The sequence below is a fragment of the Pelodiscus sinensis genome, chromosome 3 (genome assembly GCF_049634645.1).
Source record: "Pelodiscus sinensis isolate JC-2024 chromosome 3, ASM4963464v1, whole genome shotgun sequence".
NCBI lineage: Eukaryota > Metazoa > Chordata > Testudines > Trionychidae > Pelodiscus > Pelodiscus sinensis.
The window spans coordinates 26,892,612-26,917,906 of NC_134713.1; the positions used below are offsets into that span (position 1 = coordinate 26,892,612).

Genomic DNA, 25,295 nt, shown 5'->3' on the forward strand with positions numbered 1-25,295 from the left:
TATGGGTGGCCCACTAGACATCTTGTTTACTATTACTCATGTGCAAGGCTGACGGATTCTGCTGGTTTCCATCCATGTAGTGTTCTCCTACTGGTATTACTCAAAGGACACACGGAAAGCAAGGGTACGTGAAGAAAGATGTGTGCTGATTGCATACAACATTGACTGTGAGAACTGTGCGCTCCCTCTGCATTCAATGTAAGTGCTACCATGGTTCGGCTGGTGCACACTATTCACATTCTAGGTATGCAAGCAGAGTTAGTAAAACTACCCTGTCCTGGGAACACCTCTGAAGCAAAGACTAAACTGGGGGAAAATACTGAACCAGGCTAAAGGAATTTCTAACTTGTGCCTAAAACACCTGCAGATTTTCCAAGATGTAAAGCAGCAGAGGAGTGAGAGAGGGGGAGGGGAGGCGTGTTTGTGAGCAAGAAGCTGTGCAGCACTTTCCCCTGTGGTGAAAAGGGTTTAAGGCCCTTCACTTTAAAAGCAGAGGACTCAAACGTCAGCATACATGGCTTTCATATCTGAAATTAGGGTTCAGTCCATTATAATTGCTGGGACTGTTTCCAAAATTTGGATCCAAATCTGATACCAATTTTGAACACCACAAATGGGTCTTTTTTGGGGGGGAGAGGGAGGAACAGAAGAGGGACAAGGTGCTTGGGGCTTTGGTTCATGTCCACTTCTCCTCAGAGCCCACACGTTGGTAGTTTATGGGCAGAATTATTTTCTGCTCTGCCATTTGGTATGACAATGTGAAGAAGGGCATCAGGAACATGGTCCAGGAACCTTGCATGCATGGGCTGCAAGTCCTGTGATGTACAGCAGCTAGTAGAATGGCTGCTAGGGTTAGAAGTCTCTAGCTCAGTGGGCAAGTGGTTACAGCAATATTAATGCACAAGGGTAATTTTTTCAAAAGGTAAGTTTGATAAAAGAACAAGACCATTCCTCACCTGCACGATTTCAAGCATTTCACCACGACTGATGTATCCATTGCCATCAAGATCATACATGCTAAAGGCCCATTTCAGCTTCTGTTCGAGTTTCCCCCGAGACGTGACACTCAGCGCAATGATAAATTCCCTAAAGTCAATCGTCCCATCGCCGTTGGTATCAAAAGTGCGGAACACGTGCTCTGCAAACTTCGATGCATCACCATAGGGGAAAAAATTTGCATATATCTTTTTGAATTCCTCAACAGTCAAGTGGCCCGTGGGGCAATCTTTTAAGAAGCCTTTGTACCACTCTTGAAGCTCGTGGTCTGTGAATTCGGTATTCTCTCGGAGATCCTGGAGTACCTCAGGCCGCAGCTTACTGTTCTGCTTCCCCATTCTGTGCTTGGTTAGGCTCTAACAGCTGTAAAACAAAAGAGCAAGGGTGTCACCTTCAGTGCCACAAGTGAACTCCAAGTGACCTGCGTCGCTCATGGACTGTAGGCAGGTCATTCAGTGGAAAGAGGAGTATCAATAAGCAGACATCCAAGAAGTACAAACATATCAACTGATGAAGCCACCCCGCAGAGAGCACTGCTCCGCTACAGAGACCATGGGGCTGTTAAATACAAGTATCTGCGTACAGCTTTAAACAAGAACATGCTTATCTATTTCATTAACCTTCTCGGTCAAAGACAGATCTATTTCACTCTCGCTTCCCGTTTCCAAGCTCTCCCAGTTACTGATGCTGCCCTTGTGGGGTTGGGGGCAGGGATGGAGAAGAGGAGAAAAGTGTGGGTTTGGGTGACCCTGTGCGTACTACTCCCTTGCTCAGACATGTTCTTTACCCTCAGTTCTACCCCAGCTTACCCTGAAACACAACATGGGAGGCTTGAGCCCAGCTTGCAATGTTTTTCCAGCTTATGGCTGCATGGCCCCGCACAGACTGACATGCTGCTATTAGTGGGTTGGGCCAGGGTCCAGCATGGGAAGCAACGGGGAGAAAATGCTTTAAAAGTGTCCATACTTAAAGACTGATTTCCACAGGGGAGATTTTTGAAGGCACAGAGGGCAGTTAGGCACTTACCACTCCCTGGAAGTCAAGAGGAGCTGAGTGCCTGTCTCCTCCAAGTGCCTTTGAAACCCCCCTCCTAGAGCAGAACTTTCCTCCTTTACTGTTACCATCAATCAGGATCAAAGGCTCCAGCCCTGGACTGTAGCAGCACTGGAACTGCAGGAAGGCCCTTTGGAATGCTTTGCATTGCTTGAGCCCAGTCTTCAAATAGCACAAGCAGGACTGAGTAAGAAAGGGAGGTGGGAGAGGACAGAAGTGCTGCAGAGAGGTCTGGGCAGAAAGCAGCCCCCACATTTAATAGAATAACCTAGAAGACCTTTTCCTCCCTCTTCCCAACAGAGTGGCAGCAGCACAAGCAGCTGGGCCATCTAAGGTTAAGAAAAGGCCTATGTGATGCAGCTCTTTTCAACACATTTGAATTCAGAATGTTCCTAGGGATGTATACAGAGATTTTCTAAAATGAAATACTGGTTCAAGCGACTGCATAGGCCAGACATATGCATTTGTTGGGAGAATTACAAGGGCCCGGCTCCTTGTTGAGTCAATCACGTTGCGGCGATTATGCAAGTTTACTCAAAGACAGGAGACAGTACTTCAGAATGTAATATTCCCACCTTGGGCAAAAAGGCATCTCAAGACTCTCATGGGTTTGTTTGTCAGGTGTTTAAAAAGAGTCTGAGTGCACCAGACATCCTCAGCCCATTAGGCAAGAGGGAGTCTTAAGTGCTATGATGGGCTTGGTCACTTGTTTATGTCAGGGGTTTTTAGACATCTGGAGTAAGCTGAAGATGTTCACTCATAGCAGACAAGAGCCTGTGACAAAGTGAAAGTTGCTCAATATACTCTTAATATAAAGCCATGCATGCATGTTCTCCCCTTTTACCATCCTCAGACTCTCAGTTACCCAGCCATTTCAACCAATAACTAAGAAGACAGAGGTGCTCGAGATTAGCAAACACATTAGCTAGATACGACAGAACCTGTTGGCATATTAAGGGCTAGCGTACGCTTGAAGTGCTACTGAGATGCCATTGTAGGGCATCTGGTGAAGACACTACGCCAACGGTTTCTACTGCAAGAATTGATAGCTCTGTCGGCAGGAGAAGCTCTCTTGCTGACCTAGCATTGTCCACACTAGTGCCTAAGTCGGCGTAACAAATGCTGCTTAGTGGTGTGGCATATACATATTCCTGAGCAACGTAAATTATACCGACATAATGTGCAGTGTAGATAAGCCCTAATACTACCAGTTCTTTACTATGACAAAGGAGGGCCTTCTTTGGTGGTAACATCAGCTTTTACAGACTGAAATTCAGTGCAATGTTAATCTTATTTGTATAGACAATAGTAAGAGTTCAAGAACGTGCATTAACATGCAAAACCCTACAAGAATCTCTTATACTGCTGTATTAAAAAGGTTTGTACACTCTTGAATGAATTTACTAATGACCTAAATTAGCCACCTAATTCTATCTTGCTTTGTATTATTCCACCAAATGAGTGCAACGTGCATGTAGTAATGATAAGCATACCAAGTAATGGGTTGTGTATGTGCACTGCTCTGCCCTACCTACACCGAGAAACAGGGAAAGCAGAACACCAAAAATGTGACAGGACACACGCAACGAGATAAGACGTGATAACGAGTAAGCACTTTGCAGGCAGCAAAAGCTCACTTCATCCCCGAAACCTACAAAAATGAAGGGTCAACAAAAATAACTAATACTCGAGGATTATCAATAACTGCATTCAACTGCATTTTATTTGTAGTCCATTTTCTTTTAACAGAGACTCAGCAATACAAAATACACATCCTGCTCTGTGGCTTAATGCTTACAGACAAAAACCAACCAGCTGCTCATTAATAAAACACATCAGGTTCAACGGAAAACTCTGCTGATATCATTAGCTGCTTCTGTTTTGTCGGAAACCACAAACATTCCAGCCCACTAGCTTAATTTCTAGTCACTCAGTCACAACGTTTGCTCTGTGCCTTTGATACATCACTAGCTCTCTTTCAAAATGCTAAAACAAAACTGGCTGCAGCCTTTTAGAAAACAAAGAGCTGCTCTCTAGCTAAATGCAGGTCAGCATCTACCTCACCATCTGTATTTCAAATCCACACAAGTCCACATATTCATACTCAAATTAGTCTCGATGCACAGGGCAGGGAGCACCTCCATACTTTCTATTCTACTGCATTTTAAGGAATGGTCACTGAGGCCTCTGCAGAAAAGGTAATGAACAAAACCATACAGTTTAGGAAACAAATTATTTTCATGTCATCTTTCTGGCCCAACATTAATCTTCCCCTTCTCCTGTTTCTCTTCTAGAGGCCCCATCATCTGCCAAGGGTTACCATCTCCTGATCAAAAACTACTGAAGTCTGTGGGAGCCTCTGAGTTCACTGGGCTTTTGATCGAATCAAAGCAAAAGCAACAACAGCAGAGGCTGTTTAAAGGCAGAAACCAGGCATCAACCAGAAATAGCCTCAGCTACATGGGGAGATAAGGAGGAACAAGCATTATCACCACTTCTTTACTATGAACCCCAAAAATGGATTGCTCAAGGAGATGGTAGGGCAGGCCTCAGCATTTCTCCCTTCCTGTTGCATCCCCATAGACTTCACTTGCGGAGCCAGAGATCGACATTCTGGCATTCAGTTTAGTGGATCTATTATAGACGGCTAAATTGAACATTGAGGGCTGCTCTGGCTTGCACCAGTATTCCTCACAGTGGCGAGGAGTAAGGGAAGCAGACGGGAGCATTTGCTCCTGTCGCCCTCCCGCAGCGGAGCCGGCGCCAAGCTCAGCTTAAGGTAAGTCGACTCTAGCTACGTATTCTCCGTAGGTGGAGTTGTGTACCTTAAGGCAATCCCTCCAGGTCTAGTGTAGACCTGGCCTCAGAGTGACAGGTGGATGGGTAGAGGAGGGGAGGGGAAGAAAAGGAAATCTCATAGCTTGGGAGGTTAGAGAAAATATGTCCTTACTGAATGGAATACTGGCCACAAGGGTTGGGGTAAGGAGAGAAAGGAGAGTTGTCCGGCAGCTCAGATGGCAAACCTTGCCATAGCAGCCAATGGGAGCTTTCATTTCCCTAGTCGCCCCCAACTTCTTGGCAACTGTTAAAATGTGGCATCTGTCCAATCTTACTCTCTTCCCAGGGTTTCTTTCATTGTTAACTTAAAGAACGAGTGGAAAGCCACAGCCTGAGCTTGGCTCTTCCTAAATGTTTCTCTCACTATATGTCGATTCTTTGTTCTCTATCCCTCATTCCCATCCTTGCTCCACACCAACCCCTCTATATACCATGGTTAGAATTTACACAACACATGCTTACTCTGGCTGCTAAGGGGCATCAGCAGCTCAACTCTTCATCTTTATGCAGCTATCAAGCATCAGATAGCCTGTGCTTCAACAAGCCTGTGTGCAAAGTTAAGTGACAGCCGCCTCATTAGTTTGGCTCTCTACAGAATGACATCCACTGGATAACATGGTAGGGACCAAAATGGTGAGAAATCTGTGGAGAGCGGTATTGACAGGAAGAGGAAAGGGCACTGGCAGCATTCTCCCACCATGGACACGGTGGCTGTTTCTCACCCTTCTGGGGTGAATTCTATTCAGTGTGGAGAGGGATGTGAGCTAACTTTAGCAGAGTTGAGTAGGATCAGCTATTGTTCTCTGAAGACTCATCCACCTGAAATTAACTGATCTTTGGACACAATATTTCCTCACATTTTTCTGTGGGCACAAACAAGATAACTCATGCAGGCTTTATACCCCATGGAGCAGCGTGGCAGGGAAGCTGTGGAATCAGCATTCAGGCATGCAAATAACCAGAGATTCACTTCTGGTCTGTGGTAATTAGACACTCCATAGTTATCCTCATAAGGTGATCACAAACATACTACCTGAATTAGTAGGGGAATTAATTTAAGAGCTCATTGGGGGCAGGAACTGTAATTTATTACATTTTTGTTTGTTGCCAGGTGCAAGGGGTCTTGATCTGGTGGTTGCATCTAGGTGCTACTGCAATACAAATGCAAAATTTACAATTAACGGTGTGTTAGAGACCAACAAATGGAACTCATTACTTCCTTATCATGAGAGAAGAGAGATTTACTGCTATTAATTTCAAATGCTCTATACTCAAGTTAACCTATAATTGGTTGACTGCAAAAGCCAACTGAAGTGACTTCAAATCTACCTTTTAGTACAGACGATTTTAGAAAAGTCAACATGCAATGCATTAAAATGCAATTATTCTTCAGGATCTGAGCTTTTCAAATGGATTCTTAATGTGCCAAACCCAAATATAAACCTGCAGTTGTGTAACCAATTTGTTAAAAGTAATTAAGTAAGTGACATTAATGTTAATTTATTAAAGCACATCCAAAGAAATAGCTCTTAGATAAGGCTTGTTTCAGGTAGCTCCTGCAAAATGAAAAGCCCAACTATCTCATTAATCATGACAAGAAACCTTGCTGCTGGCATCCAACTGACATTTCATTCGATTGCTCTAAAACACTTTCATCAAATCAGTTTCCAGAGGCTCACTAGCTTTTTAGCCAGAGAAACCCTTGGGAGGATAATCAGTAATGGAAATCACAGGTAGTGGGCACTCAAAAAGGAACATTTAAGTCACTTTATGATTAGTCTCTTTCTTTTGCCACATGAGTTATACATTTCAGATAACATAGTGCAGCTGGTACACAAGCATGGCTAACACACTGCCTGTAAAGATTCTTCCAGGTTTGAGAAAGATGACAATGGGTATGAGGAAGAAAACTAATAACTTTTGGAATCCTTCACTCACCTATGAGAAATGTTTTCATCTTGCTGTGCTTTAGAGGATGTTGTACTACTCTTCTGGCCAACTTATCCCCAAACCTGCAGTCTTTAAAGGCATCCAGTTCTTAGCATTTGCATGCACAATGTGTTAAAAGAAGCAGGTTTAGATTGCTCATAGATCTTGTGATAGCAGATCAGCTACCAAACCAGTCTGTCCCTCAAAATAGATTTTTGCCCCACTGAGAAAGTAATCAACCTTCCTTTCTAGCAAGGTTTAGAAGAAAAAAAAGCTATTGTTTTTGGGGGAGGGATGGCTCAGTGGTTTGAGCATTGGCCTGCTAAACCCAGGGTTGTGAGCTCGATCCTTGCAGGAGCAATATAGGGATCTAGGACAAATCTGTCAGGGATGGTACTTGGTCCTGCCATGAAGGCAGGGGACTGGACTCGATGGCCACTCGAGGTCCCTTCCAGTTCTGTGAGATATGTATATCTCCATATATTTTTATTTTTTTAAAACATACTATTGAACAGAGAAATAGCTAGACAATAGGGATGTTAGATATCGGGTAACTGAATAGTCAAGTAAACATATGAATTGTTATCAGTTATTCCTGTTTCAGAGGCAGCTGCCGGTTAGTGAGGGAAGCCAATTTAAAAACCAGCTCCCTGCGCAGACCGGAGCCTATGACTCCTCGCTGCTGTTACAGAGGCAGCAGTGCGGGGTGACAGCAGCCCAGGTCTGTAGGAGGTCGGAGGTCCAAGCTCCCACAGACAGAAGCAGCTGCAGAGGGGGGAAGTTAGTCTGGCAGCAGCCCCTGTCCATGACAGGTCTGAGCTCCCTGTGGACAGAGGCTGGCTTGGACTTCACCATGGGCTGCTGGGGACCAGCCTCTGTCAGTGGAGGTCCCAGGCTTGCCGCAGACAGAGGCTGCTCCATGGGAGACAGAGCAACCTCTGTCCACAGGGAGCTTGGGCTCCCCACGCTGCAGCCTCTAACAGAGGTGCCTGCTCCCCCCCGCTGAAATGCATGTAGATGAGAAAATTAACCGATAAGTCTAGGCTTATCAGTTAATCGTATAGTTTACTACACATTGACATTCCCACTAGACAAGTGACTAGACAAAGCCACCAAGAATAGCAATATTCTAAATAAAATAAAGGAGGCTTTACAAATTTCAATGGATTTGTAATCTTTGTAGTCTTTGCCCTCACCATCTCGCTCAAACCTGGAAGAATCTTCATCAACAATGTGTATAGCGCAAATGAAAAATAGGAAAGTTCGGCTTTTGATAGAGGTTTAAATTAGAAGTACAGGAAAGTAAAGAGGCAGCTCCATAATGGATTTTGCATTTACTATAGAGGGACTTCCTGGGAGACTGGGGTGGAAACAGACATCCTTGTATCTAACAACTTCACGGAAAACCATTTCATGTGCAATTAGAATCTAGCACTGGGCTGAGTAGTGACAGAGTCATGGCTTTTGGCAGCCTAAGTACAGCAATGTAGCTGTCCTCATGCAGCTTCTAGTGACGGTCTGTCTTCATCTTAAAATGCACCATCACGACTGGCATGAACACAGATGTAGGAATGAATAGGGCTGAAGACTTTACTACTTTCCCCTAACTTCTCACTCCAGTGTAGTCACTCCAGATCAGGGATAAGACATAATATAAAAGATGCTGTGATGGAAGACTGCATGCATTAATGTTAGTCCTATGCCTGTTTCGCTTGATAAACAGAGGACTGAGTTTTTAGAGTGAGCATCTGGACTTTTAATGAGCATGGAATTCCTCACAGTAACAAAAGTAAATAGAAGTGCTTTATATATGCTTAGACAAGAATCTGAATATATTAACAGACCCATAGGCCTTAGAACGTATGTTTTTTCTGTAAAAGTAAATGTTAGAACACATGATGCACTGTGTAGGACCCAGGAAAGGAAAAGCAAATAAACAATGAACTGATTTTTTTTTCAAGTCTCATGTCTGGTATTTTGGCAAATGTTGCTGCACATTTAATCACGTTCCCTCTATTCTTAAAGCAACATCCTTGCTGTAATGAGGTCTAGAAATATAGTCAAGTTGGAAATTAAGATGCAGAGAATAAATAGGATTAAGTTGTTCTGAAATTTCCTTCTCATCTTAGGGATGTTAAATGGCATTTAATCAGCTAATTGTCTAGTTGATAGAATTTTCATAGACTAGTCGATTAGCTGATAAGGAGGGGAAACTGCAGAGCCACAGTGGGGTTATAGCTCCTGGCCATAGGAGCTAACCCACTGCACTTCAGCCTTTTAAATGTATAAAGAGCCTCAAGGCTCTTAATACATTTAAAAGGCTGAAGTGCAGTGGTGGGGGGAAGTGAGGGGGAGAAGGGCAAGGGGGAGACTGAGTGCGAGCCAGGAATCAGCTGTTGCAGCTCATGCATGTCCCTCCCACTGTACCTCTGCCTCCCCTATCCCCACAGCAGATATGGCGCTAGGAGGGGGAGAGGGGGAAACCAGCTTTTAAGTATTAAATGTAAAACTTTACCATCTACAAGTCCACTCAGTCCTACTTCTTGTTCAGCCAATTGTTCAGACAAACGTTCAGACAAACAAGTCTGTTTCTTTTTTACAATGTCACCTGAAAGCAGGAACAGGTGTTCGTATGGTACTTCTGTAGCTGGCATTGCAAGATATTTATATACCAAATGGCTATGTCTAGACTGGCATGATTTTCTGGAAATGCTTTTAACGGAAAAGTTTTCTGTTAAAAGAATTTTCGGAAAAGAGTGTCTAGATTGGCACGGACGCTTTTCCGCAAAAGCACTTTTTGCAGAAAAACGTCTGTGGCCAATCTAGACGCGCTTTTGCGCAGAAAAGCCCCAATCGCCAAATCTCAGCTGTTAACACTGGCCCTTTTGCGCAAAAGTTTTGCGCAAAAGGGACTAGCATAGTATTTCCGCAAAAAGCACTGATTTCTTACAGTAGGAAGTCAGTGCTTTTGCAGAAATTCAAGTGGCCAGTGTAGACAGCTGGCAAGTTTTTCCAGAAAAGCGGCCAATTTTCCAGAAAATCTGGCCAGTCTAGACATAGCCAATATGTTAAAGATTCATGTATCCCTTCATATTTCCATCTCCATTCTTATGATGAGTTCTGCTCGACAATGGTCCAAAGCAGAGCACATGGATGCATGTTCATTTTCATTATCATGAGTGCATTAGAGTGTTGCTCTGTTAAGACTTCTGAAAGCATGCTTCATACTTTGTGTGTCTCAGATTTTGGATGGCACTTCAGATTCTTAAACCTTGGGTCAAGTGCTGTACAGTGTTCCCTCTAAGCTGTGTGACAGTACAGTTCTGTGCATGGAGCCCTGAGCCTTTGACTGGGCAGAGCTGATCAATCACCTGTGAAGCTGTACTGTATCTTAGAGTGAACACTCGTGCTGTAGTTATCTTAAGAAATTTGCCATTGGTATCTTCTTTGCCTGTTGTCAAATCTGATGTGAATGCCTTATTAAAATGAACATGTGCTGGGTCATCATCCAAGATTGCTATAACATGAAATATATGGCAGAACAGGAGGAGACATACAATTCTCCCCCAGGGTATGTCCACACTAGCCAACCTAGTTCAAACTAGGGTGGCTAATGTAGTCATTCGAACTTGCAAATGAAGCCCGGGCGCCGCCGTTTTTAAATGCCTGGTAGTTCAACTCCCTGCCCGCGGCTACACGCGGCACGAGTTGAGGAGTAATGGTACTCATAAAGAGTAACGGTAGTTCAAATTAGGAGTTTTAATTCTAACTACCTAGCCCGTGCCACATGTAGCCGTGGGCAGGGAGTTGAACTACCGGGCATTTAAAAATGGCGGTGCCCGAGAACATGCAAATAAAGCCCGGGATATTTTAATCCCGGGTTTCATTTGCAAGTTCAAATGACTACATTAGCCACCCTAGCTTGAACTAGGGTGGCTAGTGTAGACATACCCCCAAGGAGTTCAGTCACAAAATTTAGTTAAACCCTATTTAAAATAATAATAATAATAATAATAATAATAATAATAAAAAAACCTAGTCTCATAAGCACGAAAGTATATCTTCTAGAATGGTGGCCAAAGCATGAAGAGACATACAAATGTTTAACATATGTTACATGTAAATACCTTGCAATACCAGCCACAAAAGTACCACGAGAATGCCTGTTCTCACTTTCAGATGACACTGTAAAGAAGAAGCAGGCAGTATTATTTCATACAAACGTCAGATTTGCTTGTTTTAGCAAATTGCTGAACATGATATGGGACTGAGTGGACTTGTAGGCCTCAAAATTTTACATTGTTATGTTTCTGAACACAGTTACACAACAACATTCTACATTTTTAAGTTACACTTTCATGATAAGGAGTCTGCACTTCAGTACTTGTATGAAGTGAACTGAAAAATATTGTTTCTTTTTTTAGCATTTTTACAGTGCAAACATTTTGAGCACTGTACACTTTTATTCTGTGTTGTAATAGAAATAAATATTTAAAAATGTAGAAAAACATCCACAATATTTAATAAATTTCAGTTGGTTTTCTATTATTTAGCAGTCCCATTAATCACAATTAATTGTTTTCAGTTATTCACACAAGTTAACTGTGATTAAATCAACAGTCCTAATATCCAAATGGCTTGAAATATCTAGCCAGTAATACCAGTTATTGATAAATTAACAGGCTGGGTGTTGGCATCACTAGAAAAATTTCAGATACTAATACAGGCAGTCCCCGACTTACGTTGATCCGACTTATGTCGGATCCGCAGTTACGAACGGGGCTGCCCCAGAGTACACTGACTGTGGGACCTCGCGGTCCTGCCGCCCGTGTACTCTGGGGCTTTCTCTGCGTCTCCCTGGTCTGCAGACCAGGAAGACGCAGAGCAAAGCCGCGGAGGGGCTCGGGCAGCCCAGGGGCGCCTGGGCTGCCCCAGTCCCCCCTCCTCCCCCCCCCCCCCCGCAGCTTTGCAAAGCCGCGGGGGGGTTGGGCAGTGAGACAGCCCAGGCGCGCCTGGACTGCTCCGCTGCCGGCTTCCTCGCGGCTTTGCAAAGCCGCGGGGGGGCTCGGGCAGCAGGGCACCCCAGGCGCACCTGGGCTGCTCCGCTGCCGGCTTCCCCGAGGCTTTGCAAAGCCGCGGGGGAAGCCGGCAGTGGGACAGCCCAGACGCCCCGCGGCTGTCCCGCTGCCGGCGTCCTCAGAGGCTTTGCTCCCCATCTCCCTGGTCTGCTGGTCTCCAGCAGACCAGGGAGACTGGGAGCAAAGCCGCGGAGGACCCAGGCGGCGGGACCGCGGTGCGTCTCGGTCCGCCGCCCGTGTCTTCCTGGTCTGCTGGGATGGGGGGGGGCGTGCGCAGCTAGTACGCCCCCCCCCAGCAGACTAGGCTTTTCTCCGGACGCCTGTGGCAGAGCAGCTGGGGTGCTGCCGGTTGGTCCCGCAGTGCCGCTCTGGGCGCTACTGGTCCAACCCAGCAGCACCCCAGCTGCTCTGGTCCTGATTCAGCAGCTGCTGGTCAGTTTCAGCAGCGGCTGAATCAGGACGCGTGGGGCAGAGCTGATGGGGTGCTGCTGGGTTGGTCCAGTAGTGCCGAGGAGCAGCGCTACTGGAGCAACCCAGCAGCACCCCAGCTGCTCTGCCCCAGGCGTCCTGATTTAGCTGCTGCTGAAAGTGACCAGCGCTGACTACAGGAAGCCCGAGGCAGAGTTGCTCTGCCCCGGGCTTCCTGGAATCAGCTGCTGATCAGTTTCAGCAGCAGCTGACTTGGGGATGCTTGGGGTTCTTAAGTTGATTCTGTATGTAAGTCAGAACTGGTGGTCAGTTTCAGCAGCGGCTGAATCTGGACGCCAGTTCCGACTTACATACAGATTCAACTTAAGAACAAACCTACAGTCCCTATCTTGTACGTAACCCGGGGACTGCCTGTACAATTTTGTTCACTTTTAGGTTCTCAACTCTAAGCATTGCCTATTGCATGAAAAATCTCTGTCACCATGCACAACCCAGAAGCCAGGAAATAAGACTACCTTCATTTCAGCCTTTTGGAAGACAAACTCTTTGAGTGGAATTCCTGGTAAGATGTATTAGTGAATTAAAAAAGCGTGGAGAAGAGAAACTCCTTAGAGGATTACACTCCTTGTGGTATTTCCTTGCCTCGTTGAGCACTTATTTAGTATTGATAAAAAGAGGAAAATATATTAAATACCGCTATGTATATATTTCTACAGTATTCTTTTTAACAAGCAAAGACTGCACATGGTGAGATGTAATAAATAATTTTTGTATCTGAGAACATCAGTTCTGTATGGGAAAAATCTAGCATCATTCCAATCTCAATGAGCTACAAAGAGAGTAAAAGTAAGTATAAAAACCATTATAGTTTTGAAATAGGTTGTATTGTGCCTTTGGGATCCCAGCAATGCTCAGCAAATGGACAACATATGCCAAATGTATTGTTATATGAGATGCTGGAAGGCAAGAATTGTTCCTATGTCAACAGATATCTTTTTAGAAGCAGTTAAAGTCAGCCTGAGCATCTGATGCACTTCTCTTGAAACCTCAATGGTAATTTAGGTGGGGGCAAGACTCACCGACAGCAATGCTGGGCTCTGGGCCAAAAGAGTCAATGGCCCCTCTAAAAGCGGATGGCTGAGGTTTGACACTACAGGCAGACTCCAAGATAGATCCCGAAGAACACATGATCAGATAGGGAACGAAGGCACCCAGCCAGGTTTATTGTTAAACAAAGTACAATAACAGTTGTCAGACTATTAAACTACTACACATATGGACCCCCGAACAATGAACCAACTCAGCCAGTGATATGGGGTGATACAGGAATCCATCACTGCCCCCTATGCAACCAAATACAACTCTTTAGGGCAGTGTTTCCCAATTGGTGCTCCGGGGAACCCTGGGGTTCCACGAAGCAAAACTAGGGGTTCCGCAAGGAGCTGCCACTCCCCCGCCCTCTCTGAAAGAGAGAGAGAGAGAGCCGGCTAGCCAGCAGAGGCATGGGCGGCGAATTGTATGGGCTCGTGGTGCCCATGCTCCACCAATATTTGGAGCTGGAGCGGGCCCCGGTTCCCCCCCCCCCGCACGCATCCTCCCACCCCGGTCCCAGAGCGTCTCTCCCCCCATCTCTGGACCTGTCCCGTCCCTGCCATGCACAACCTTCACACTGAGCTCCCCTTTGCTGGCTGCTGCTGCCCTGCGCAGCGTGCTCAAACGGGTGGGCGGGAGATGCCCAGGTGTGACATAACATCACAGCCCAGGATTTTAAAACTCCTGGATGCTGCGTTGTGCCACACGGCTGAATTGCGGGTTCAGAGTCCAGGGACGGAGCGCAGACTCCAGCCCCACAAAGTGGAAGGCAGAAGGTAGGGGAAGGGGAAGGGCTGGGAGAAGAAGAGACTTGTGCGGAGGGGGAGGGGAGAGGGGAAGGAGAGGGGAAGGCACCGAAAGGACAGGGTAGAGGAGAGACAAATGCCAGGGGGGCCAAGTGCAGACAATGAGGAAAAAGGCAGTAGGGGAGGTGCTGGGAGAAGGCTTGAAAGAAGGGGTGGGCATGAGAAAGGCTGGGATGGAGCAAGTCATGTGTGAGGACACAGGGGCATGAGGGGAACAGGGGCAGAGGGTGGTGAGGGGGTGGGCATCAGGAAAAAAGAGGGCAAAGGGGGTAGGAGCAGTGAGGGAAGAGGGAGGCAACAGAAGGGTGCAAGAGTAAGAGAAGGTGCAAGTGCCAGGAGATTCTGGGGGTGAAGCAGAAGGGCAGACACCTGCAGGGGAGGGACCAGCACCAGAGGAGAGTGACAGGGCAGGTTTTAGAGAGAGGTGTTAGAAGAGGGGATGAGGAGGGTGGCTCACATGATCAGAGTGGGGCTACTGGAGGATTGGGCACAGGGGGGAGAGAAGGGCTGGTGGAGGGGGGCAGGAAGGCTGAGGGCAGTGAGAAGGGCAGGAGTCAGGACAGCAGAGGAAGGTGAGGAGTTGGGAGGCAGCAGGCACCAGGGGAGCTGATGGAACAAGGGGAGGAGACATGGCAGCAGAGGGAAAAGGTAAAGGCTTAAAAACATTTATTAATAACTCGGGTGCCACAGTGGCACATCCAAACAAGACATATGAACTCAGTACTGGTGCACAACACAAAATTCATTTTGCTCATGCGAGGAAACTCTTAGGCTATGTCTACACTGGCGGTTTCTTGTGCAAGAACATCTTGCGCAAGAACACGTCCACACTGCCGTGTGCAAGCTGTGCTTTTGCACAAGAGACTCTATGGCAGTGTGGACGCTCTCTTGCCCAAGAAAGTGCCAATGGCCATTTTAGCCATAGGGCTTTCTTGCACAAGAAATTCATGTTGCCTGTCCACACTGGCCTCTTGCGCAAGAACAGTTGCGCAAAAGGGCTTATTCCTGAGCAGAAGCATCATAGTTCTTGTGCAAGAAGCCATGATTTCATTCATGAGACTGTCAGTGTACTTGCACAAGAATACACGGCCAGTGTAGACAGGAAGCAAGTTTTTGCGCAAGAGCGGCCGCTTTGGCGCAACATCGTGCCAGTGTAGACACAGCCAAGGGGAGGAAGGCAGGGGCAGGGAATCAGAGCTGGCTCAGCATGTCTGCATGGTTTGGGGAAAGGTGCAGGGAAATTGAGCTCAGCTGGGTTGCAGCGTGGGGAGGTCCGGGGAGCTGGGCTGGGCTGCAGGTTGGGGGTGTGTGTGTGGAGCTCAGAGCTCAGTTTGGCTGCAGGAGGAAGGAGGTGCCAGGAACCGGGGCTAGACTCAAGGGGAGGGAGGGGCAGGGAATAGGCGTTTCGTGCAGCAGTTTTGCGAGGCTTGGGGGAGGTGCAGGAAAATGGGGCTCAGCTGAGCTGTGGGGGAGGCATGCAGGGAACCAGTGCAGGGCTCAGCTGAGCTGAGATGGATGGGGGAAGGCATAGGGAACAGACAGGTAGCTCAGCTGGGCTGTGGGGGCTGCAGGGAACTGGTGCTGCACTCCCTTGGACTGTGAGGGATGGTTTTGGGGGAGGTGCAGGGAACCAGCGGGAGTGGGGTTTTTTTCATTTGGGGTTGGTTTTTTTTTTTTTTGTTTTGTTTGGCTTGACAAACCTAGGGGTTCTTTGAAATTCTGAAAAGCTGAAAAGGGTTCCTTGGCCAAATAAAATTGGGAAACACTGCTTTAGGGTATACTTTTATACACAGGTACAAACAAGATACACATCCCAGATCTCAGGTTACCACCTCCTGTTGCTTAGTAGCCACCCCATACCTTATCCACGGGGAGGGGTGGTGGTGGTGGTGGGGAAATAGAGTGCGCTCAATTACTATCTACCATGCTGTCAATTTAGACCCATTATTTAACCTATGTTGACATGCTTGTTATTTGTGGGAAGAAGGAGGTTGGTACCAAGAGGTTTCTTACTGAAGTGTTCTCTTACCACCCCTCTGGAATGTGCTTACAGCCTGTGCCTAGTACCTCTTAAGTACGAGTGTTTTTGTAATATCAGCCCTGTTCTTGCCAACTTCTGTGAGCAGGGCCTGCCTCTCTCTCTCAGCTTCTCTTTGCTTTATATTAGCGAAGTCTTGGCCATTGCTGTCTGGGCCTCAGGCTTTATACCAAGCCTGTGATACATAGGCTTATGTTTCAGGCCCTCATCTTACTACATACCATATACATTAACAAATGCACACTGGGACCTACAGCAGTGGTGAGCAACCTGTGGCCCCTCAGGGTTTCTACATGTGTCCCACAAAACATTTTGTTTACCGCTGCCCATGTGTAGGATTGCCAGATTGCTGGTTTCCGTCCATATCTTTCCCTACCCCCAGTATTACTAAAGTGACAAGCATGCAAAGAAAGGGCATGTGAAGTCATGTGGGTGTCAACTGCACACAACATTGACGGTGAGAGTTGTGCACTCCAACATCTAATCAAAGTGCTGCTCTGGGTCTACCAGCACACCCCATAAATGTTATGCATGTAAGTGCAGTTAGCAAAACTACCTATCCTGGGAGATCCTCTTGATTAAGACAATTTTGCAGCCCACTGAGATGAAGGCGGGCCACTCATTTGCCTATGTTGCCCATCATTGACCTACCATCTCTGCAGGTGCATGTGTGTAAAAGGTAAGATTGACTGTAGGCAGCAAGGTAGGATTCAATTGGCTGCATTTTGGTATTTTGACCAACAGCATTGCTGCATGACTGTAATATGCAGAACAGCTCAGTGAGCTAAAACCATTAACATCAAGTAGACAACACCCTGTAAAGTGGGATTTCAGTGACAAGTATATGGCCCACACCCCACTTGTTCTGCTCAAAGTCAGTGAGTTGGCCTATTCATGAGGATAAGGCAAATAAAATGTGGACGTATACGGGTAGCTGACATCATAAACCTTAGGTAGAGAGTCAGTTTTGTCGTCAGTTTACTGCCAGTAACCTAAGCAACAGCCTGAAATAGGTAGGCTACAGGGCCTATACAAACATGTTGTTATAGAAATCTGGTCATTCTTGGTAAGATCATGTAAACTGCTTTGTAATTTTGATGCAAGAGCAGCTATTTAACAGAACAGTCAATTTAACTTTGATCCCAAATTTAAATTTGGTAGCAACTAGCTTTTAGAAAATCTCAGCCCAGAGCCTAAGCCCTGTCCCCAACGGTCTGACAGCCCTTCCATCTGGATCTGACAGCCCCTGGGGATGGGACCTCCAGGTAGTACTGTACCTGTAGTTGGGATCTGGGTACCAGGTTCATAATAATGAAGGGTGTTATAGCAAGGTGTACTGCAGTAAACAATACAACAGAATTAATGAGAAAACAACTGGATTGCAATTTTTTCGTCTTTTAAAAATCTGTACTGTTACTAAAGAGAAGAAATGCTGATTTAACAGTTTTTAAGCTGGCAGTGACCTTTTGAAAAAGCAATATTTTAAAAAATGAAAGTGAAGCTAATGGGGGAAACCCCTCCTCCCCCAACACACAGAATGCCTAAAGTAGAATTTGCAAAAGAGCTCAGTCCCCTTTTAGGCCCCAAATTAGGTAGCATGTAAGGTTGCTTTTTGTTTTTTAAAGCAAACCTCAGCATTTTGGGTGCAGATTAGGTGCCGAACTATTCTGAAAAACTGGCCATAGGCATCACATTGGGTGCTGAGTGCTTAAGGGCAAGCTGAACACTATGAATATGTAAGTCTAAGATCTCCTGAAAGTCTGCATTTATGGACAAAGGCCTGGACCCTACACATGATGGCATGTAGAGAACACTATTATGTCTTCACAGATTCCCTTTGATTTGAGTGAATCAACTGCATAGAATCATAGAGCTGGAAGAGACCTCAGAAGGTCATCAAGTCCAGCCCCCTGCCCAAGGCAGAACTAATCCCAACTAAAACAAACCAGACAGGGCTTTGTCAAGCCGAGACTAAAAAACCTCTAGGGATGGAGATTCCACTATCTCCCTAAGTAACCCATTCCAGTGCTTCACCATCCTCCCAGTGAAATAGTGTTTCCTAATATCCAACCTAGACCTCCCCCACTGTAACTTGAGACCATTGCTCCTTGTTCTACCATCCGTCACTACTGTGAACAGCCTCTCTCCATCATCTTTGGAACCTCCCTTCAGGAAGTTGAAGGCTGCTATCAAATCCTCCCTCACACTTCTCTTCTGCAAACTAAACAAACCCAAATCCCTCAGTCTCTCCTCATAGGTCACACGCTCCATCAGTTGGTACTTAAAGTCATATATAAGCCCTCCCACAGGTAGGAGCAGGATTTCCTATCCCAGTAAAAACTTAAAAAACAACAAATAGTCTGGCAGCACTTTAAAGACTAACAAAATACATAGCTGGTATCATGAGCTTTCATGGGCACAGCCTACTTCTTCAGATGAGCAGAGTGCTGGATGTTTAGAACCAAAATAAATGAGGGAAGAAGGGGGTGGAGGGTGAGAGAGAGAGCAGGAAAAAAGGGGAGGGGGGGGAACAGAAAGAGGCCGAGGGTAGATAAGTATCCAAGAGAAAGCTGAGTATGTATGTAACTGGAAAACAACAGATAGTTAGAAGAGGCAGATAAGAACCATTTAGTTAGCAATAGAGAGGAAGAGAACTAAAACCAGATTCTCAGAGACAAAGAACCATTGGAACCTTCATTGTTTGGTTAGTCCCAGCCATCCAGTATTTCTATTTAAACCATTAGAATGAGAATTAAACTTGTGAATGAACTGTAGTTCCAGTCCTCTGTGTATTTGGCTTGTGGAACTGGTCTGTAACAAAACTGCAAGTTGGAGATCTCTAATGAGTGTCTAGGTAGATTAAAGTGTTCACCAACAGGTTTCTGTATGTTCCCTTTATGGATAACTGATTTGTGTCCATTAATTCTTTCCCGTAGGGACTGTCCAGTTTGTCCAATGTATATTGCAGTGGGGCACTGCTGGCATAGATTACATTACTGGATGTGCAGTTAAATGAGCCTCTGATTTGGTGGCTGATGTAGTTGGCTCCAGTGATGAATTCGCTTGTATAGATATGTGGGCACTGGGGCTGATTGCAGGGCCGTGTTAGAGGATGCTTATGATGTAGCTGTGTAGCATGATTACAGGGAAAAAATTGTTTCAGATTGGGGGGGTTGTTTGTAAGCGAGAATAGGCCTTTTCCCCCAAGGCCTCAAAGTGAGGGGTCATTTTCCAAGATAGGTTGTAGATTGTGGATAATGCGTTGGAGGGGTTTAAGCTGTGGACTGTAGGTGATGACAAGTAGAATTCTGTTGTTTTCTCTTTTGGGTTGGTCTTGAAGTAGTTCGTGTCTGGGTACTTTTTTGGCTCTGTCAATCTGTTTTTGCACTTCTCCAGGTGGGTATTTCAGTTTTAGGAATGCTCTATATAGATCCTGTAGGTGTTTGTCTCTGTCTGTGGGATTGGAGCAAATCCGGTTATATCTTAGGGCTTGGTTGTATACAATAGATTGAGAAATGTTTCTGGGATGGAAGCTAGAAGCGTGAAGGTAAGTGCAGTGGTCGGTAGGTTTACAGTATTGATACTGGATGGCTGGGACATTATCAACCAACCAATCAATGAAGGTGCCAATGGTTCTTTATGTCTGTGAGAATCTGGTTTTAGTTCTCTTCCTCTCTATTGCTAACTAAGGGTTCTTATCTGCCTCTTTTAGCTATCTAGTTTTTAGGTGCTAAAAGATTATCTGCTGTTTTCCAGTTACATACACTCTCTGCTTTCTCTTTGTTATATCTACCTTCTGCCTCTTTCTGTTCCCCCCTCCCATTTTTTCCTTCTTCCCCTCCCTTCCCCCCCTCTTCCTGCATTTTTTTTGGTTTTGGACATCCAACACTTCAGTCATCTGAAGAAGTGGGCTGTGCTCACAAAAGCTCATGATACCATCTACATATTTTGTTAGTCTTTAAAGTGTTACCAGACTATTCATTGTTTTTTAATTTTTTCCTGTTACAGACTAACTCGGCTACCCCTGTGAAGCTTTATCCCAGTAAAGACAATGGGAGCTTTGCCATTGACTTCAATGGGGACAGGAATTCCCACCTGATTTACTCAGCAAATCTGGTAACGGATGGCACCCATCAGCACTGAATTCACCTGAGAACCACCTCACTTTCAAACAGTCTTGCTACAGGACAAGGAAAAAGCAATGACAGAATATCATGACTAATATTTTCATGTACACTGCAGTCACGCTATTCAACAACTACCTTGTTCAGTGTGAAAGCAAATTCCATCACTTAAACAGAATATGACAGTGTGCACAGGGACAAATTCATCTCTATACCAAAAAACACTTCCAAAAACAAAAACAAAAAAAATCCACCCATCCTTGGCTTTCAGTCAAGCGAGTTCCCTCAGTCTTTCCTGTGCCCCCTCACTCCTCTGTCATTTCAGTCACAGAACCAGAAGTTATACACACAAATCTATATAATGCTTTGCAATTCAGAAAGAAGATTTAAAGAGTGCAAAGGGCAAAAAACTCCCAATGCAATGAAAAATCAGAGGAACATTTCAAAGAAAGCAGGAAGATGTGTTCATTTGTGGGAGCAGATTTGGTAGGAATGTAGGTTTTAATTAAAAAAAGAAAAAACAACCAACCAAAAGGGTGACCTGACTTTTAAAATGGACATGAAAGACAGCTAATTTTTATTCTCTCCTCCTTTAGCAGATGTGTGAAACTAAAAGAATTAAAAATCAAATCAAGCTAGTTTATACAGTATTTCATCACAAGGGAAATCTCTTTCTACATTATATTTTAAAATGTAAAATCGTTCTCCAAGGTGGCTGTGGGCTTAGTAAGAAAAAAATCACGTGGGGCAAGAAGTTCTTTAAATGCCTTTCACATTATATTAACGTCTTACATTTGTATAAATTAAAATTTAAAAATAATTTTTTTATTGAAAGTGAGCACACAGGTTTGAAACTGGCACCCATTATAGACTGGAAAGGAAACAGAAGAGAACATTTACTCCTCTCAATTTTGTTTTCCTTTAGAAAGTCTCAAGCTGGTTAAAAAAAAAGAACCAGAGCAGAACAGAAGTCACCATACAATAAAAAAGGAAAATCAATGTGTATCTTAACTTTGCTTTTAAAATATGTAATATGAGTTATTAAATTTAGATCATAACCATCTTTATATTCTGTCCATGCCAGATGTCCTTTAGCTGTCAGCCCAAAGCCTCTTTAAGGCTTAGCATTTTTGTGTACCAGGGTCAATGAAATAACTCTGCTCACAGTGCTAACAGCATCTAGGACAGGGGTGCGGAACCTCAGGCTTGGGGGTTGGATGCAGCCCGCAGCTTGCCTGGATCTGGCCCCCGAGGTTCAGGGCCCCCCCAGCACAGGGAAGCCCACAGTGGTGCTCCAGCTCCCTGCTGCCTGCCTCACCATGGGACTGGAGCGCACAAAATCTACTAGACTGGCCCTCCCCCATGGCTCTTGTATAGCAGGTGAATGTGGGGAGTGTCTTTCTCCTTCTCAGTAGAGGGCCATGTCAGCGAGAGTGGGTTTGGTTTCTTTTGCTTCTCACTTGTGTGCGTCCCAAGACTGATTTTCTGTGAATCAGTGGCCCCCGAACCAAAAAAGGGTCCTCACCCCTGATTTAGGAGATGACAGCCAAACAACAAATATATTGTGCATCAATAAGGTTTTCAATGGTGCATCACATACTGAGTATTCTGAAGCATTTAGAGAGAGGAAAAGTCTTTTTCCCCCCTTTTGGTTTATCCAACTTGTTCTATGTTGGAGGATTTTCAGTTGCGTGTTCTACTCCACCAAATGCCTATGTAAGAATGATAATTTTGTACTCATCAGATCTACAACCAATGCACTGTGGAGTAATATCTATTGACAGTAGTGACAAATATGGGCTGTGTCTAGACTGGCCAGTTTTTCCAGAAAATCAGCCGCTTTTCCGGAAAAACTCGCCAGCTGTCTACACTGGCCACTTAAATTTCCGCAAAAGCACTGACTTCCTACTGTAAGAAGTCAGTGCTTTTTGCGGAAATACTATTCTGCGCCCGTTCAGGCAAAAGTCCCTTTTGCACAAAGCTTTTGCGCAAAAGGGCCAGAGTAGACAGCTCAGATTTGTTTTCCGCAAAAAAGCCCCGATCGCGAAAATGGTGATCGGAGCTTTTTGGCGGAAAAGCGTGTCTAGATTGGCACGGACGCTTTTCCACAAAAAGTGCTTTTGCGGAAAAGCGTCCGTGCCAATCTAGATGCTCTGTTCCGAAAATGCTTTTAACGGAAAAGTTTTCCGTTAAAAGCATTTCCGGAAAATCGTGCCAATCTAGACGCAGCCATAGTGTGTGTGTGTGTGTGTGTGTGTGTGTGTGTGTGTGTGTGTGTGTGTGTGTGTGTGTGTGTGTGTGTGGGGTAATTTTGTTTTGTATACCTCTGTCAGGCTTACAGACAATCACAGCTAAAGGAGGAAAAGAGGTGCATTCAACTCCTGCATATATATCAACAGGATAGGTTACTAAAGGTATGGCTACACTGGCAACGTTAAAGTGCTTTAATGCTCCTGTGTAGTCATGCCGCCAGCGATGGGAGAGAGCTCTCACAGGCACTTCAGAGATTTGTAACTTGATTTTTTTCACATCCTTGAGTCAGAACGTTTCAGTGCAGTCAAGCGGCTGTGTAGACGTAGTCCCTCCCACCTCAAAAAAACCAAGCAAATAATAAAAAAAAAAAACCCCACCCAAACCCCCCAAAACCAAAAAAAAACAACCAAGGACAATTGTCATAAGAGAGAAATCTACATGCCTAGAGCTTGCCACAAGCTTCTACTTTCCAAACAGCAATTGCAGCAAGCATAGCAGGTCTTTAGGAAAAATAGCCAGGGTGAAATCCTGGCCCCACTGAATCCATCCGGAATCTGTATCTGTAGAGGATTTCATCCCTGAGCATTCCTCCTACCTGTGCCAGATAAAGCATTGAGTCTGAAGGTCAATAGGCATCATTATAGAGGAAGACAGTTAGTAGGGAGACCAAAATGTAGCAAATCAAGAGATCAGACCCTCTTCTAGCATAAACCTAGATAGATAACCACACCAGCTGAGGTTCTGGGCAGGGGAGCGTGTGAAGTCTCCTCCCCCCATTGGGGACAGGCGGCATCACAGGGAACCACCAGCTGCTCAAAATGGCTGGCAGTTCCCTCTAGGTGGTGAGTGCCCTGGCTGGGCAGGGCAGTGGGGCAGAGACCACATGTGCTTCCCCGCCCCATAGTGGAGCACGCAAATCTCCTCCCCTGCACATGTTACGTAGAGGGAATCATTCCTTCCAGCTAAGGCCCTGCCCCTTCTGGGACTGGCTTGCGACCACTACCAACAATGGTGTAGTGGCCCCTCTATAAACATTATTGCCCACCCCTGCATTAGAACTACCATGAGCTTTTCTGCCTTCAGAGCAAAACATGAAACCCATCTCACTGATCTGCAAAAATGGCCTTGATCAGGTAGCTCTAGTTGTCTTATCATTAGAGCCCTGAGCAGATACAAATTTTGTATCTGCATCTGCAAAAATAAGCTGTGGATATCCGCATCTATGAATATAGATGTGGATATCCATGGATATAAAGCAGACAGAGCTTGCAAATATGCAGCTACCTATCACCACCACCAGACCGCTAAAAGGAAGGAAGAGGGGTAGGCTATATTTGGTTTCTGTTTTTTTTAACAGCGCATTCCAATAGACCATGCATAAACTTGATGACATGAATAATCCCATTTCATAGCAAAACCTAGATTAACAATGGAAAAATTATTTCACAAAACAAAAACTGGCTTGTTTTAAAATCCAGGTCAGCAGAGTAGGACAAATGAAAACACACCACCATACTGAACTGTCAGTACCTGCATTTGCGGAAATGCTTTGCTATTCTCTAATTTCTTTTTTGAATATAATTAGGCCTGATCCTGCAAAGAATTGTGCCTACAGTTTTATATTCAACAACTATGTCTGGCACTGAACCCTTGATTAGTACATGAGAGCCACATGAACCAAGAATCTGAGTAGACCAACAATTTTGTGTGCTCATATGGGTCACCACAAGGACTGTATATAAGTACAAGCACAATAAGGCAGTATCTGTATCTGTAGAGGAGAAAGGGAGCAATTCCTATTTGAGGTGATAACAACAGGATGTCTATTCCAAAGTCACAGTGACATTTTCTAGTGGAAGAACAGCTAAAATACCCTCTTTTATTTGCTGGTATTTGTATGAGACATTCTGAGCTCTTAATCTGAGAGAAAAATCATCTCTGAGGAAATCATAAAACAGCGGTCAAGACAACACTAATTTCTCTGAAATATACTGATGAATCCAGCTCCATGTTCTAGGCCGTATAAACGGCAGCATAATAAAGAATATAATTTTCCTAGCTCTGTGCCTGGTAGGTCTAGAATGTATTCTCTAGGGGCAAGTGAGGTTGATGGGTGGGAAGGCTGAATCAAATTCAAACCACAGTACTTTAATTTTGCATTAAAAAAAATCTGAGTTATCAGTGAAGCCAGGACTCTAGCGTATTTTCCTTTTTGAAGGAAGAAATAAAAAAAGTTTTTGATCTTTCTTTTGAGAGAGGTTTGATTTGGAACAAGTAGTACTCAGACTTGCATCAAATGTGAAGTGCTAACCTCTACCTGCTACCACATCAACGAAGAGAGCAAACATACATACTCTCCTGTGTCAGTCCATTCTAAATGCAAAACAAATGCAGAGTTCAAATGGAAAAATTAAGTCTAATCTCTGAAGCTTCTCACACAACAATTAAGCAAGAAAACAGGCTCCAGCCATCTCTGATGTCAAAATTCAGTGTCTCTTACATCGGACTGTGTTGTCCCTGATGGCCTTGCCTTCACTAGGAAAAAAATAGGTGTACTTTTAAATTAAAATTAAAATTCTAGTTTAGACAAGACAAACTATTTTACCACGTGTTATGTGATCAATATATAAACTACAACTTGTCTGCTCTAGGATGTTAA

The 25,295-nt window shown here is 44.9% G+C and overlaps 1 protein-coding gene across 4 annotated transcripts in view; it reads right to left on the reverse strand.

Annotated features, from left to right (window-relative positions):
- Window positions 1-25,295, reverse strand: part of HPCAL1 (hippocalcin like 1) — a 190,488-nt gene that overhangs the window by 10,334 nt on the left and 154,859 nt on the right. For 3 of the 4 annotated variants that reach the window (XR_012902518.1, XM_075923505.1, XM_075923503.1), the window contains exon 2: window positions 957-1,359. Coding sequence is in view for 3 of the 4 variants with exons in the window: in XM_075923505.1 (XP_075779620.1) it covers window positions 957-1,334 (378 nt within the window). In the remaining variant the exon portion in view is untranslated. Of the gene's footprint in view, window positions 1-956; window positions 1,360-10,943; window positions 11,002-25,295 lie in introns of all 4 variants that reach the window. The other variant, XM_075923504.1, reaches the window with a different exon arrangement.